At 43.5% G+C, this 17217-nt stretch overlaps 1 protein-coding gene across 11 annotated transcripts in view; it reads right to left on the minus strand.

Annotated features, from left to right (window-relative positions):
- LOC138741135 (oxysterols receptor LXR-alpha-like) overlaps positions 1-17217 on the minus strand; it is a 90587-nt gene that overhangs the window by 27017 nt on the left and 46353 nt on the right. For 5 of the 11 annotated variants that reach the window (XM_069894746.1, XM_069894738.1, XM_069894762.1 and 2 more), the window contains 3 exons: positions 11936-11986; positions 9446-9655; positions 549-821 (listed from right to left, as the gene is read on the minus strand). In XM_069894746.1, coding sequence (XP_069750847.1) covers positions 549-821; positions 9446-9655; positions 11936-11986 — 534 coding nt within the window. Of the gene's footprint in view, positions 1-548; positions 822-2399; positions 2511-9445; positions 9656-11935; positions 11987-17217 lie in introns of those variants that run through there. The other 6 variants (XM_069894776.1, XM_069894767.1, XM_069894801.1 and 3 more) reach the window with 4 other exon arrangements.

Here is a 17217-nt window from a genome sequence, read left to right on the forward strand (position 1 = left end):
AATTGGTTGGTTGGGGTTGGGTGTTGGGTTTTTCCTCCTTTGCCTCTATCTGATCCACAAGTAATCCTGCTTCCATAACTAATGTGAAATATTTACATGCTGTACTGATGGAATTGCTGCCCACAGAGAAAGACACTTGGGTGTGGAATTGGCCAGGACATCGAAATGGTCCAGCAGTGTGAGCAGTTTTTAAAAACATTATTTCTCAAAGAGAGCTCGTGACTGAGTTGTATAAAATGGGTTTAAAGAAAAAAATCTGTACCTTATGATGGGGGTGGGGGGGGGAGGTGGTTGGGGAGGTTCTCAGGCCCTTTTAACTCAGGGATATACCTGCACATAATTTTTCTCTATTGTCTCTTACTTTGTAGATGAACATTGACCTGGTATCATGCAGTCCATCGAATTCAAGGCAATTTCCCCTCAAAATATTTGTTTCCCAGTGCCACTCCCTTTGGAATTACTTTGTTCCCACACTTTTCTCCCACAAGTTCAGGGCAGTTATAATGCTCTCTGTAGGCACTGATTACTGTTCCTATCGGAAGACTCACATCGCTCCAACATTCCTGCCTGGCGACATTTGCGGAGCCGACAATCCTGGCACTTCCTCCGCATGTACAAGTCCATTTCGCACTGGCCTCCATTCTTGCAGGAATACTGTGCACTCTTGATGATACTCCGCCTGAAGAAGCCCTTGCAGCCCTCGCAGCTCAGCACATTGTAATGGAAGCCAGAGGCTTTGTCTCCGCACACGCTGCACACTTCATTACCCAGCATCTTCGGGGCCGGACCTTTCTTCCGCTTCTCAGCGTGCTGCTCTGCTACTGGGAGTACATAGGCACAAGGAGGGGTTGCACAATGAGTGAAAGGACTACATGTGGAGCAAGAGGCACCGTCTCAAAACCATGAGCAGCAAGGACCCTCAGCGAGAGGGTTGCAGGCTGCACGCACACATGTGCTTGGTGAGTCACCCGTAATCCTACACAGGCTGCATTGCTGACTGTGAGATCTGCTGACAGATGTCAGCACCGGTCTGCACCTCAGCATCTCCCCATCTTCTACTGGTAAATTCCTGCCTCCATTTTCTCCATTCCCTTTATGTTGCTATAAAGTTTACATGGTCCCTGTTTATTCTCCACTCACACAATTCACCTACTAAATTCCCTCTGCTTATCATTTTACTTAAGCCTTTCCAAAACCATCACCTTCATGAACTCTTTCTCCTTTAACTCTCTCCAATAAAGCTTCAAGGTTCTCTAGAAGTATGCGGGTTAGAGAAAAGGTGAATTGTGATATTCAGTTTCCTAGTGTGGGAGCTTCTGAAGTGAGAGGACATTGTAAAGGATAAAACCTTGTGTTTTTGCTTCTTAGTAATTTTGTGTCTATCCCTTTCAGGATAATTATTGTTTGTAGTGTTACCATAGTTACTATGACATCATATGCCTTAATATTTGGCAGACTTGGAGCTTGCTTTCTCATTCTTGGAAGAACCATGAAAGATGCATGAGCTCAAAATACTTTTCTTTGATTTCGTCTTAATCATTTCTTATCATCTTAATTTATCTTATTTTGTTTATTTCTTTTATATCTGTTTAAAGTTGAATATCATTATTATACAGTTTGTTTTGTTTATTCATTGTATGAAAATCTCAATGCGAAGTTATGCAAAATGTTTTATCAATGAATTAAAGTTACTTACAGCTGCAAATACAAAGATTGATTTATTTGTAATATTAAAGATAGTAATTCGGAATATCGTTGCTTACATTTCTGTGATGATGACGTTTTGAAATTGGGAAATATGAGAGATTGGGAAGTGTCGTCTAAGGCATAACTGTAATTGAGGGGTTTAGAAGGGACGTGAGAGTAAAGTTCTTCATTCAGAGAGTGGTTGGCACATGCCAGACCAGGTGGTGAAGGCAGGTAATGTTGGTTTCCTTTAAGAAACACTTGGATAACTACATAGATGAGAGCAGCATGGAGGGTATAGGCCTAAAATGCGGTCAAGTGAGACCACTTGACTTATCAGTCTCAGAATGCTGGCTGATGTAAAGGAGATTCAAGAGGATCAGGGCCAACACGTACCCACAAAGAAAAATGGATTGGCAAATCTAAATCCCTTGAGTTGAAATTGTCCACGCAGGGCAGGGCAAGACAAAAAAATTGAAGATTAAGCAGGTGAGGGTGACTGTCAGGTGAGGGAAAATGGAAGAGGGAGTCTGTGCAAGATATCCCCATGACCATTTCCCCATAATAACAATAAAGTAAAATCCCTGGTATCCAACACCTCCAGGGATTGTTAGATGCCGGATAAGTGAGTTTTCTAGTTGCCTGAGACTCACTCTTACAATGCCTAACGAATACACCTGCATAAAAAGACATAAATACTATACTGTACTTACACTGAAAAAACTTCACTTGGTTGAATATCGAAACTTTAAAGCATTTTACTTTATTTTCAGTCATATTCTTTGAAAACATTTAACCATCGCTGCATCTGCAGGTTTCTCCCCCTTCATGGAGCCACCCAAAAGACAAACAATAACATCATAATTAATCCCCCCCAACCTCCCCCAAGTTTACAGATAAAGCCCTGCTAATATACTTATTAATAAACTAATAAAGACCGTTATGAAGCAGAGATAAGGAGGCACTTTAAGAGAATCCCCCCCCCCCCCCCCGCCTCCAACAGCAAGCAGCCTCCACCAGCTCTTCATCCTGGGCGACGATATTTTATTCAAAGCTCGACCAAGCTGCTTCACTGACTGAATATTCACTCCCATCTTCACCAAAAGTTTATGTGTTACTTCTAAGAATATTTACTCATAATTTTATTTAAATTTTTATTTATTCTTATTTATCTTTTTAAAATTGTATGAATTTATTTTTTTTGCTAGTTGCTTGAATTCTGGATAACAGGGGTTTACTGTATATCATTTTGGATACTGTTTTTTTTGGGGGGGGTGACCTTACAGGGTTTGATGCTTTGGCTCAGAATGGAGGAAAGGAGAGCAATAGTGACTGGGGATTCAGTGATGAAAATAGACAGGAGATTCTGTGGATGGGATTGAGACTCTCAGTTGTAATGTTGCCTCCCAGGTGCCAGGAATGTCTCTGATCAAATCCATAGAATTCTTGAGACGGGTGGTGAGAAGCCCAGTGTCGTGGTCCACGTTGGTACTGACAACATGGATAGGAAAAGTAAGGAGGTCCTGAAAGGTGAATATAGGGAGTGAGGAAGGAAGGTAAAGGAAGGAAAAGACATCAAGGGTGGTGATCTCTGGATTGCTGCTTGAGCCTTGTGCCACTGAGGGGAGGAATAGAAAGCTGTGGAAGATGAATACGTGGCTGAGGGGCTGGTGCAGGGGTCAAGGGTTCAGGTTTGTGGATCACTGGGATCTCCTCTGAGGAAGGTGTGTGTGGCCTCCGTCAGTCGTAGTCAACCATGTGTGATACACCTCTGGTAGATAAAGTTGGAGTACCCTCTCCAGGGTGCAGGCCAGGGAAGAGTTGATATGGAGATCTATCTGCTGCCCATGCAGTGAGACCACCCCTTTCCATGGTAATGACAGATTCAAAGGAACGACAAAAGTCGATACGGTTTGGTGCCAGCAGCATCGCAGGAGTTGTTGTGCCAGTGCTGGATACAGCAGTCCCATGAGTAGGTAGAGCCACAAGGCAGCGGAGGTTTGAAATTGAAGTTTTCCCTCTCCTAGATAAATTATTATCCATGGTTAACGAGTCCCATCTGCCTGGAGCAACTGGTTTCAAGGCACCAGTGCCCCACCTTTGCCCCTTCTCCTGCTCTGCCAGGTATAAGAACATGAAGGCCAGGAGTTGGACTTGGTTGTCAGAGGCTGTTTGAGATGCCTGCCATGGCGAGCATATATATATGTTCACTGCCTGGTCTGGAGGCACCAACTCTCAGGACAAGAAAAATCTCCAGAGGGTTGTTAACTCGGCCTGCAATGCCATAGGCACCAGGCTTCACTCCATCAAGGATATCCACATGAGGCGGTGTCTTATGAAAGCAGCCTCTATCTTCAAAGACCCCCACCACCCAGGCCATGCCCTCTTCACTCTGCTACCATCGGGGTAAAGGTACAGGAGCCACCACATAGGGGCCCAGATACATTGATTAAAAAAGGAACAAAAAAGGGTATAAAAGTAACTATTATATATACAAAAATATATTTTCCCCAAATGTACTCTATATATTTAAAATATATGTAAGCTCTGACTGTGACGGAAAGGGATGGGGGGGGGGGGTGAGGGAGGGAGAACTGTTTTGTTTTTGTTTTGTTTGTAAGAAAAAGTTTAATATATTGTATATTTTAAAAGTTACTATGTATATTTTTGAAAAAAATCAAAAATAAATTATTCAAAAAATGTACAGGAGTCTGAAGACGAGCACTCAGTGGCACAAGGGCAGCTTCTTCCCCGTTGCCATCAGATTCCTGAAAGATCACTGAACCACAGACCCGGCCTCACATTTCATGCACTGTTATTTTTTATATTTTTTATGGTAATGTTGTAAGATGGTTATAATATGAATGTTTGCACTGTGAAGTGACCACAAAACACCATATTTCATGACTTGTTGATGACAATAAATTCTGATTCTGATAACCATACCGTGCGTATATTACAGACTCTCCAATAGTAATGGAGACATCAAGGTGCAGATAGAGAGGCAGATTCTGGAAAGGTACAAAAATAACAAGTTTGTAGTAATGGGTGATTTTATTTTCCAAATATTGATTGGCACCATCTTAGAGTGAAGGGTTTAGCTGGAGTAGAATTTGTTAGGTGTGCTCAGGAGGGTTTCCTGACACAATGTAGGTAGGCCAATGAGAGGAGAGGCAATGCTTGACCTGGTATTGGGAAATGAACTAGATCAGGTGTCAGATCTCTCAGTGGGTGAATATTTTGGAGAAAGTGATCACAACTCTCTCTCTCTCCTTTACCATAATGGTGAAGGACAAGTATAGACAATTTGGGAAAACATTTAATTGGGGTAGGGGAAAATATGATGCTGTTGGGCAAGAGCTTGGGAGCATAAATTGGGAGTAGATGTACCTGGTGAAAAGTACAGCAGAAACATGTTCAGAGAACATTTGCATAATGCTTTGTACAAGTATATTCCAATTGAGGCAGGAAAGAATGGTAAACTGAAAGAACCATGGTGCACAAGGGATGTGGAAAATTTAGTTAAGAAGAAAGGAAAAGCTTGCAAGAGATATGAAAAGATAGGAACTGATAGAGCTGGAGAATTACAAGCTTGCCACGAAATAGCTTAAGAAAACACTGAGAGCTAGAAGGGGCCATGAGAAGACCTTGGCAAGCAGGATGAAGGAAAACCCCAAGGCATTCTGAGAAGAACAAGGGGATAAGTTGTGTGAGAATAGAACCCATCAGGGGTGATTGTGGAAACATGTATGGAGTCGGAGACCATAGCAGGTCCTTAATGAGTACTTTGCTTCAGTATTCACCAGAGGGAAGGACCTTGGAAATTACGAGGATGACTTAGAGTGGACTGAAATGCTTGAACATACTGACATAAAGAAAGAGGATGTGCTGGAGATTTTGAAAGGCATAAAGTTAGGTAAGTCGCCAGGACCAGACAAGATTTACCCAAGGTGATGGTGGGAAATGAGGTAGGAGTTTGCTGAGCCACTAATGATGATCTCCGTATTGTCACTGGGGACCGGAGAAATACTGGAGGATTGGAGGGATGTAAATGTTGTTCCCCTGTTCAAGAAAGGGAGTAGAGATAACCCAGGTGATTATAGACCAGTGGAGGAGAATCTGTTAGAGAAGATCTTGGGAGATAGGATTTACAAGCATTTAGAGAGGCAAAATCTGATTAGGGATAGTCAGCATGACTTCATCAGGGGAAAGCTGTGCCTCACGGGTCTGGTTAAATTCTTTGAGGATGTAACAAAGAATATTAACGAAAGTAGTCTGATGAATGTAGTGTATATGGTAAGCTGAAAGAACCATGGTGCACGAGGGATGTGGAAAATTTAGTTAAGAAGAAAGGAAAAGCTTACAAGAGATATGAAAAGGCATTTGATAAGATTCCCCATGCAAGGTTCACTCAGAAAGTAAGGAGGTATAGAATCCAAGGAGGCCTTGCTTTGTGGATACAGAATCAGCTTAACAAGACAAGGCAGTGTCAATAGTTCATATTCTCTATGGAGGTCAGTGACCAATGGTGACCTCTTTGTGAATTTTATAAATGACCTGGATGAGGAAATGCAAGAGTGGGTTAGTAGATTTGAAGATATTCTGGAAGGTTGCCGGAGGTTGCAAAGGGACATTGATAGAATGCAGAGCTGGGCTGAGATATGGGAGCTGGAGTTCATTGGATAGGTACAAGGAACTGAGAAAATTGGAGAGTTATGCAGTAGGGGAATTCTAGGCAGCTATTGGAGTAGGTTATTAGGTCGGCAAAACACTGTGGGCCGAAGGGCCTGTACTGTGCTGTAGATTTCTATGTTCAATTAATATCAAACTGCAAGAGCTAAAAACAGCAGAATGCTTGGAAACATGTTGAAAATGGAGGGGAACATTACATTAGGAAAGCAGAGAGAAGGAACTGAAAAAACCTGCAGGTAAATTCAAAGATCATCTAAGGATTGTCCTGTAGGAGCAAAAAAAAAGGCAAGACAATAACTGAGGAGAAAATGGAGGCTATAAGGGATGAAAAGGGTGGCTCATGTGAGGAGGGAAAGATTCGGGGAAGATTCTTCGTGAATATTTTACCATTGTCTGCTGAGAGTGGGACCCAGTATTGGAGGAGAAGTATGCCATCAATAAAATAGGCCCTTAGTGTCTTGAAAATAGATAAATCTCCCGACTGGGATGAGCTGTATCCTAATCTGCTAAAGTAAGGAAGGAAACTGAAGAGTTTATGACCATTTTCAGTTATTTCTGGTTAACAAGAGTGCAGGTAGAGGATTGGTGGCTGACATTGCAAGATTGCTTAGAAAATGGGAGAAAGGGATTAACCAAGGAATTACTGGTCAATTAGTTGAATTTTAGGAGAAGGAAGGGAAGGGGGAAGAGAAGGACTCAGGCCCAAAGCATTGGTTACCCTCCGGATGCTGTGTAACCTGTTGAGTTCCTCCAGCCTTATGTGCATTGCACTCATCCCCAACACCTGCAGATTGTCTTGTTTTACAACATTATTCAAATATATTCCAATGGAAAGTATAAAACTAAAAAAATGTTCTATTTAAATGTCAAAAGTCAGAGATTAATCACACAGATTTGTTTGTGGAAGATAATGCATTGATTTTTGGAGGGTGGGAGAAAGTTGAATGAGGGAACAAAAAGGGGCCAGTCATTTAGAACAGAGGTGTATAATTTATTTTGCAGAGTGTAGTGAATCTCTGGAATTTCCTATCCCAGGGGATTGTGGAGGCTAGATTGCTGGAAGTAACTAAATTTTTAAATTTAAATTTAGACATACAGCACAGACATAGAGGCCCAGGAGTCTGTGCCGCCCAATTTACTGCCCATTAATGTACACCCCTGGTACATTTGGAAGGGTGGGAGGAAACTGGAGCCCCCAGGGAAAACCCACACAGACATGGGGAGAACATACAAACTCCCTACAAACAGCGCGGGATTCGACCCCCAGCCCAGTCCTGATCACTGGCGCTGTGAAGGCGTTGCACTAACCACTTCGCCAACCGTGCCCACCAAGGTAGGTAAACCTTTGAAAGATTGGAGAATTGAAGGCTATCAGGAATTGTCACAAAGTTGTAACCCGGGCAGAAGTCACTAATTATGTTGAGAAGCATGACAGGCTTGACAGCCCTAGTCCTGCGGATGCAAAACCCCACTCGCACAAATTTCAGAGTCTTACAAGATATTCTGCAGAAGCAGGAGGCAAAGGGCCCAAAACATTGGTTACCCTTTACTTCCTCTGGATGCTGTGTGACCTGCTGAGTTTCTCCAGCAAATCAGTGTGCAGCACTAACTCAAATCTCCTTCTCTTATAATCCAGCGAAGCCCAGGAAAGTGTGAACAGCGTCTCATCTTCCAGAGGAGCACATTACAGCCATTAGCACTCAACACTGAGTGAATTCAATGATTTCAGATAACCAGTTTTTCCAGTTTGTATCAGAACCCAGCCACTTTTGACCAATTTACAGCTTTAACTCAATCTTCCTTTCTTCGCAGATGCTGCATCCTACATACCCTGTCTCTCTCCCCATTTCTCCAGCATCCGCACCTCAGCCTCAGAATTATTTATTTTTACTCTTGCCTTTGTTTTAGTGAATCTCCTTTTTACGTCTCCTCCAGTCAGAGGAGCAGTGATTAACAAGGCTTTGCCACCCTCCAAGGCGTTTGTGACTAAGAAGATTTCATCAGCTTTGCACAGTAGGCACTGCATGACCTGCTGTGTTTCTTCAGCATGTTTTGTATTGTTCTCTCAACCCCAACATCTGCAGACTCTTGCTTAACTGTCTCACTCCTTCAGCAAACTCATACCATGCTCCTTTATTGATTCAATACTTGATTCCAACCAACCTTCACCTTGTTATCTTTCCCAACCGTCCCTTGTTTCTTAATAATTCTCCCCACCACCACCCCTTAATAAGTCTTCTTATTGGCTCTCCCCTCCCTAGTCCTTGGTATCTCACTGCTTACTTTTGCTGAAATCTACTTCTCCCAACATTTGGATGGATGCATGGACAGAGTTAAACAAGAAGTGCAAGATACAAATTAAAAGAGAGGGAGATTTGAGTTAGTGCTGTACACACAACCCAGCAGGTTACTCTGCGTCCATAGAAAGTAAAGGGTGACCAACGCTTCATGCCTGGGCCCTTTGTCAGGTAGGGTACCTGGACAGGAAGGGTTTAATGGTATTGAGGGAAATGCAGGCAGGTGGGACTAGTGTGGATGGGGCAATTTTTGGTCAACATAGGTGAGTAAGGCCGAAGCACCTGTTTCCACATTGTATGACTATAACACCCCACCGCAAGGTGCTATACTGTGCATAATGGACCTGCTGCTTAACAATTCCAGTGACCCAGGTCCACTCCTATTCTCCTATGCTACCTTCATAGAGCTTGTACAGTGTCCAGATAGATTTCCCTCTGGACACTCCAGTTTTATCCCTTATCCTAAAGAAATATGGCAGGTATTAGCTGCATTTAGGGTAAAGATAAATGGTGGGATCCATGGTAGGTTGATTGGAACAGTGAGAGAAGAGGGTTACAGGAAAACATAGTGGAGCATTGGAATTGCTCGGTGAGTTGGCATGGACTCATTGGGCTGAATGGCATCTTTCTTTATTGAAAACGCCCTTAAAACCCTGTCCTCACCCACCATTGCCTACACCATCCCTGCTTCTCTTTATAGTGTGTGGCTCTGAGGAGAGAAGATAGACAGACACATGATCCCAGCTCAGAACAAGGTATGATTGTCTCACCCAAGTTCTGATTGGCTGAAAATGAGAGGCCTTCCTCCAGTTTCACATTTCCAGTCCAGTAGCTGTGGGCTGCTCCATCCAGGTATCCGGAGTAATTGTGCTGAGCTCTTGTAATTCTTACAACATCTCGGTCTTTCCAAAGCCTGCTGCCTGGTTGATTCCTGCTCACATCCACCAGTGGCGCTGGTATGTGCAGAAGAAACCTTTCTCCTGCAAGGCACAAGTCTTATTTCAGAACACAGGGAATAGGGAGACATGGGCAATTATAATGTTGATTACACTGTTGGAGAGGATGATGGAAGGGAATTTACAATGTAATCAAGTGAATTGTTGAAATGGAACATGACGTAGCAATTCATTAAACGTTTCCAATAGTATTTCCTGTACCATGTGATTCAATGATTTTCAGAAACATCAAAGTCATGCCCAATCAACAGCTTCCATTTGTATGGGCCAACAAAAATGTACCAAGGCATTTATGTCAAGAAATACAGCACAGCGGGTGGAGTGACGCTATTACAGTGCCAGCGTCCCAGGCTTGTATTTGGCACTGTCTGCAATGAGTTTATACGTTCTCCCAGTGTCTGCTTGAGATTCCTCTGGTGGTAAGATTTCCTCCTACCCTTCAAAAACATACAGGATTTAGAGGTTAATTGGTGTATTTGGGCAGCATGGGATTGTGGGCCGTAAGGGCCTGTTACCGTGGTGTACAGCTATGTCTAAGTTAGAACATAAGACACTCCAGCACAGAAAAAGGCTGAACTATTATTCTACCTAGTCCCATTGACCTTCACCCAGACATATCCCTCCATACCCTTCCCATCCATGTACCCATCTAAATTATTTAAAATGTCAAAATTAAGTCTGCATTTACCCATTCAGCTGGCAGCTCATTCCACTCTCACCACTCTCTGTGTGAAGAAGTTCCCTCTAATTCTCCCTTTAAACTTTTCCTCTTTCATCCTCAACCCACATTCTCTGGTATTTAAAAAAATATTTTTAAAAAACAGGCCCTTTGGCCTGCAGTCCATCAAACAACTCATTTATACTCAAATCTCCCCAGATTTGATCACCTACCTACACACCAGAGGCAGTTTACAGCAGTCAGTTGACACACTGACCCACACATCTCTGGGTGTTGCGAGACTGAAGCACACAGAGAACATTAATCTAGTTACAACTGGAACAAGCAGACTTCACACAGGCCTCAATATGGTCAAGACTGGGCCCAGAGTGCCCATATAGTGTGGAGGGAAAAAGAGCTGGACCGAAGGGCCTGTTCTGCACTGTATGACTCGATGACAGAGTGAGAAGGCAGGACAAGCTGAAAGCAGACATGGGCAATTTCAGTGGTCAGCAAGGGCAGGTATTTTAGTTGGTTTTAGAGAGGGAGGATATCACAGAAAGAGAGAGAGGGACAAGATATAACTGAGTTTAATGATAATTGAGAAAATTTTGAAGTGTTGTTTAAACAAAGGTCCTTGTTGACCAACACAATCATATTAATTACTTTGAAGTGCAGTTACAAATCAGTCAGGGACGCTCAATTTGCAAATCACAATAGCTATTGGTTGCCATCCATGTACATTCAATGCATTGTTTACAGGCAAACAACTAATTTTTTTGAACACTGTAACGTCAATTAAAACCCCAATGCAATAAATAACAGGAAAGCAGTGCATTGTTCTGCTGCATCTGCTTCCAGGATGAGGTCTTCCATCCAGAACAACCGAGATAGCCTCCTTCATTAGAAAATGTGGCTTCCCCTTTACTTCAATCAACTCAGCCCTTCCCTTCATCTCCTCTACTTTCTGCACATCTGCCTTGGCCACATCCACAAGACACAGCAAAGCCAGGATTCCCTTTGTCTTTACCTACCACCCCACCATCCTCCGCAACCAATGCATTTCCGGCACCTATAGCCTGATCCTACCACCAGACACATCTTCCCCTCCCCTCCACATTCTGTATGGACTACTTCCTCTGTGATTTCCTCATCCACTCACCCATTCCTACTAATTGGTCCCTTGGTACCTACCCCCTGTGACCACAGGAAATACTCCACTTGTGCCCACACCTCCTCCGTCACCACCAATCAGGGCCCCAAACACTCTGCAGGGGCCATGCACTGCATCTGGTGCTCCTGTTGTGGCGTCAGTAAGACTGGAGAAAGACTGGGAGATCACTTCATTGAGCATCTTTACTCTGTCCTCTACAATAACAGGGACCTTTCAGTCGCTAGCCACACATCATTACCACTCCTACATGTCTGTCCATGGCCTCATGCACTGCCAACCCAAGGCCACCTGCAAATTGGATGGGCACCACTGATGTGAATGCCTGATTGAGATACAGAACTAGAAGTTATATTGAAAATGAACATACAAATAGTGTTTAGAAATATTAAATCTTGTGTCAAATACATTTGTTGGTGCTAAAATCCCTGTAGTTTCTCATCTGAGTGTTAAATTGGTGAACATAATGCCTTACCATAATCATTATCAGATAGCATTGACATCCTTCTCATCACAGTAACCCAACCTGCAACAAGAACAGCCAGGAGTTATCATTGAGAACTCAGACAGTATTGATCCATAAAAGAGACAGGAGAAAGCAGGAAAGGGCAACAGAGAGAAGCAGGAAAAAGAGAGGAAAAATGGGAGTGGGGAAAGAGAAAGTAAGAGAGAGGGAATTTCAGAATCAGAATTTATTGTCAACGAAATTTGATGCTTTGTGGCAGCGTCACAGTGCAAACATTTATATAAGCCACATTACAAAATAAGTAAAAATAGCGGAAGAAAAGGTCAAAGTGAGGCAGTGTCTGTGGTTCATTGATTATTCAGGAATCTGATGGCAGCGGGGAAGAAACTGTCCTTGTGCTGCTGAGAGCTCGCCTTTAGGCTCCTGTCCCTTTTCCCTGATGGTAGCAGAGTGAAGAGGGCATGGCCTGTGTGGTGGGGATCCTTGAGAATAGAGGCTTCTTTCTTAAGAAAGAATGGATGTCCTCAATGGAGTGAAGACTGGCGTCCGTAATGTTGAGAGAAGGAAAGGGAGACAGGGGTAAAAGAAGATAGGGAGAGAAAGAGAATGAGAGGGAGAGAGAGAATGAGAGGGACCGAGAGCGAAAGAGAGAGAGAGACTTACTCAACATTTACTTTAATAAGAAATAGCAGAAATAGGCCTCTACAGCTTGCCCTGCCATTTAGTGAGATCATAACAGGTCTAATCTTATCCTTAGCTCCATTTTCTAGCCTGTTCCCATTAACCATTAATATCCATAGTTATAAAAATCTCATCCTCAATAAACTCACTATCCCCTGAGACATAATAATTTCTCATCTCCAGTTTAGATGGACAATCTTTTATTCCTTCTGCAACTATATCAGTATTTCTAAATTCCACCCTGAAGGAAAATATCTTATCACTGTCTTGTCAAATCCTCTCATAATTGTGTACATTTAATAAGATTACCACTCACGCTTCTAAACGTCAACCTGTTTAAATTTTCCTCCCAAGTCAAATGTCTTCATATCAGGAATCAATCTAATACATTTTCTCTGAACTGCCTCCAACAAGGTTTCAATGTTTTATTGGAACTGCTTCAATGACAGTGCTCCCACTGGTGTGGGCCTGGGAAAAGGAGGCACAGCACTCCTCCGCCAGGTTTCGCTGCCCAGTCCAACTACTGATGGCTCTGCACATAGTTTAAATGGCTTGTTAAAGGTGTTTTTTTTTAAATCCTGTGACTGAGGAGACTGGGCCCAAGATGGCGGCACCTGTGTTCAGCAGCAGCCTCAAGGGGTTGCAGACTCCGGGGAAGCAGAGGACTAGAGCAGGACACCAAGAAAACAGGGAGACCATCCCTGCTTGAGAAAGAGGATATGACCCCACAGAACGGTGACCATGGCGGTGGACCAGTGAGGAACTTTATAGCTGAAGAATACATCGGCGGAGGGCTGTTATCCACGCAGGCTATGGGTTGCTGGAAACTGTGGTCAAGGGATTCACTCTAGGCTGTGGGCTGCTGGAGGCTGACTGTAGGGATACTGGGTATCAGAACTGGAATGCAAGAAGGTGCTGAGGGCAATGAAGGCTTCCCAATTGTGCTGAAGGTTTGAACCTGGAACTCGGGTTGCCGATCGTTTGGACTGGTCTATTTGGCAGAGGAATTGCAAGAGTGCTGGAGGTGAATTCATGGACACTCAGTGTCACTGGGAGGACTCACTTCTGCTTCTCTTTCTCTGACTGTAAAGGACACCAGGCATTTTCTGTTACAGCAAACTAAACTAAATTTTGTGTATTACATACAATAAAATAATCTTGAATATTGTATTCAGTAAGTAATGCAAAACCGTGCAGTACACAAATGTATACCTGACGAAGGGCCCAGGCCCAAAATGTTGGTTACCCTTTACTTCCTATGGATGCTCTGTGACCTGTTGAGTTTCTCCAGCACACATGTGGATTGCACTCAACCCCAGCATCTGCACACTCCTGGTTTAACAGCAACGAGAACCTATCACTTTAGTAATTCCGGTGTGCTTGTGATAACAGCATCAATCATCCTGGACCCCAAGAAGAGAGTGTAGGCTGCCTCAATGACTACCATCCAGTAGCACTAACATCTACTGTGATGAAATGATTTGAGAGGCTGGTCATGGCCAGAATTAACAGCTTCCTAAGTAAAGATCTGGACCCACTGCAATTCATCTATCGTCACCATCGCTCCACAGCAGATGCAATATCGCTCCCTCTCCACTCAGCACTGGATCACCTTGACAACAGCAACTCATACACATGGCTACTTTTCATAGATTATAACTCAGCCTTCAATACCATTATTCCCCAGTGCTGGTCAAGAAGCTACAAACTCTAGACCTCTGCCACTGGATCCTTGACTTTCTCATCAGAAGCCCACAGTCAATATGAAATGGAAACAATGTCTCCTCCTCACTGATCATTAACGGTGCACCCCAAGGATGCGTGCTTACCCCACTGCTCTACTCATTATACACCCATGACTGTGTGGTCAGGCACAATTCCAATACCATCTACAAGTTTGCCCAGGACACCATAGTTGACAACAGAAACACAAACAGCAATGAGGAAGCATAAAGGAAGGAAATAGATCAATAGTTGAATGGTGTAGCAACAACCTTGCAGTCAACGTCAGCAAAACCAAGGAGATGATTGTGGACTTCAGGAGGAAGTCAAGGGAACACGGCCCAATCCTCATCGAGGGCTCAATAGTGGAGAGGGTCAAGAACTACAAATTCCTGGGTGTCAATATCTCCGAGAATCTGTCCTAGAGCCTCCATGTTGATGAAATCACAAAGAAGGCTCACCAGTGGCTATACTTTGAGAGGTGTCTGAGGAGATTCAGTATGTCACTGAAGACTCTCGCCAACTTCTACAGATGTACTGTAGAGAACATTCTGGCTGGTTGCATCACTGCCTGGTATGGAGGCACCAACTCTCAGAACAAGAATAAACTCCAGAGAGTTGTTAGCTCAGTCTGCAATATCACAGGCACCAGACTTCACTCCATCGAGGATATCAATGAGGCAGTGTCTTAAGAAAGGAGCCTCTATCCTCAAGGATCCCCACCACCCAGGCCATGCCCTCTTCACTCTGCTATCATCAGGAAAAACATACAGGAGCATGAAGATGCGCACTCAGCAACACAAGGACAGCTTCTTCCCAGTTGCCATCAGATTCCTGAATAATTAATGAACCAAAGACGCTGCCTCACTTTTCGTCCACTAGTATAGTTATTATTATTTAATTTTTTTAGAGTAATGTCATTTGCCCCGTGATGCTGCTGTAAAACACCGAATTTTATGACTTGTTCATGACAATAAATTCTGATTCTCATGTTAACTGAAAAACACAGTGCTGGAGAAACTCAGCAGTTCAAACTGTGTGCTTTATATAGCAAAGATAAAAATACATAACCAGTGTTTCAGGCTTGAGCCCTTCATAAAGGTATGGAAAAATGTCAGCAGGCGCCCAGACAGAATGGTAGTGGGGGAGGGGTTCGTAGAGGAGCACGGTCCCAGAGGCAGGAGGTAATAGGTGGAGGAGGGAGGGAGGGCATGGCTGCAAGTGGTGGGGGGGATAACTCTCTGAAAAGAGATGGAAGAGGGTGGTGACCTGAGGGAAAGAAGACAGGGGACCGAAGACAGGGATGGGAGGGAGAATGGAGAGTAGGCTAACGGAAATTGGAGAAGTCGATATTAATGCCATCCAGTTGGAGAGGGTCAGGTTGGAAAATCAAGTATTGTTCCTCCAATTTTTGGGTGGTTTTGGTGGGATAGTAAGAGGCCATGGACAGACACTGTGAGTATGGAAGTGGGACGCTGAATTGTCTGGTAGTGGAATCATGTTGTGGATATCACCTCCCATCTCTGCCTTCCATAGGGACCCTCCTTGATTCTCTCATCTACTTAGCCCTCCCCACCAATCTGCAGGAAATACCACATTTGCCCTCACACCTCCTCCCTCACCACAATTTGGGCCCCAAACAGTCCTTTCAAGTATCCACAGGAGTTAACTACTGCATCTAGTGCTCCCTTTGTGACCTTCTCTACATCGGAGAAACTGGGAGTTCGCTTTTCTGAGCATCTTTGCTCTGTCCGCAATAGTGACAGGGTGTGTGTGTGTGTGTGTGTGTGTGTGTGTGTGTGTGTGTGTGTGTGTGTGTGTGTGTGTGTGTGTGTGTGTGTGTGTGTGTGTGGCCATTTCATTCACATGGTGCAGTGAATGAAGAACTCTGAAAACGTGCTTCCTTGTAAATGGCTCGCAGTTGTTTGAAGCAGAGAAAAATAGCAACCCGATTTTTCCTGCCAACACTGCAAGCACTGCATGATGAATGGCCTCGCTTTCCCCAAACCACGGCATCCATGGTGAGTTAATGATTTAGATATGAAATTGGCTGACTCGTAGAAGACAGATGGTAATGGTGGAAGGGTATATTTGGGCTAGAGGTCCATGACCTGTGGTGTTCCACAGGGATCAGCATTGTGGACCCTGTTCTTTATGATTTATGGAAATGACGATGATTTAAAAGTAGGTGCGTGGGTTAATAAGTTTGTGGATGATACAAAGATTGGTGGAGTTGTGGAGAATGTAGAGGGAATACAACAGGATAAAGATCAGTTAAAGATACGGGCAGAGAAATGGCCGATTGGGTTTAATCCAGATGAGTTGAGGTCAAATATATAGTTACAGGTCAGGCTTATTGATGTGCAGAGAGATCTGGGATCCAGGTCCATTGCTCATTGATAGTGGCCACACAAGTAGATTGGGTGGTAAAGAAGGCATATGGTTGCTTGTCTTCATTGGGAAGGGCATTGAGTATAAAAATGAGGAGGTCACATTGTAGCGGTATAAAATTTGGTGAGGCTACATTTGGAATATTGTATGCAATTCTGGTTGCCCCATTACAGGAAGGGTGTGGAGGCTTTTGAAAAGGTACAAAAGGAGATTTACCAGGATGTTGTACAGTTTAGAGGGTATGATTTAAGGGGAGAGATTGGACCAACATAGGTTTTTAAACACTGGAGAGTAGGAGGCTGACGGGTGACCTAATAAAATCATGGGAGACTGAAACAACCATAGAACATTACAGCACAGAAACAGACCCTTCAGCCCTTCTAGTCTGTGCCAAACCATTTTTTTAAACTTTATAAAACAAATAATATGACATACACAGCAATTAAACATGAACATGAATTTTTTTTCATATATATAGAAAAATAAAGAAAAAAAAA

The sequence above is a fragment of the Narcine bancroftii genome, chromosome 1 (genome assembly GCF_036971445.1).
Source record: "Narcine bancroftii isolate sNarBan1 chromosome 1, sNarBan1.hap1, whole genome shotgun sequence".
Taxonomy (NCBI): Eukaryota; Metazoa; Chordata; class Chondrichthyes; order Torpediniformes; family Narcinidae; genus Narcine; species Narcine bancroftii.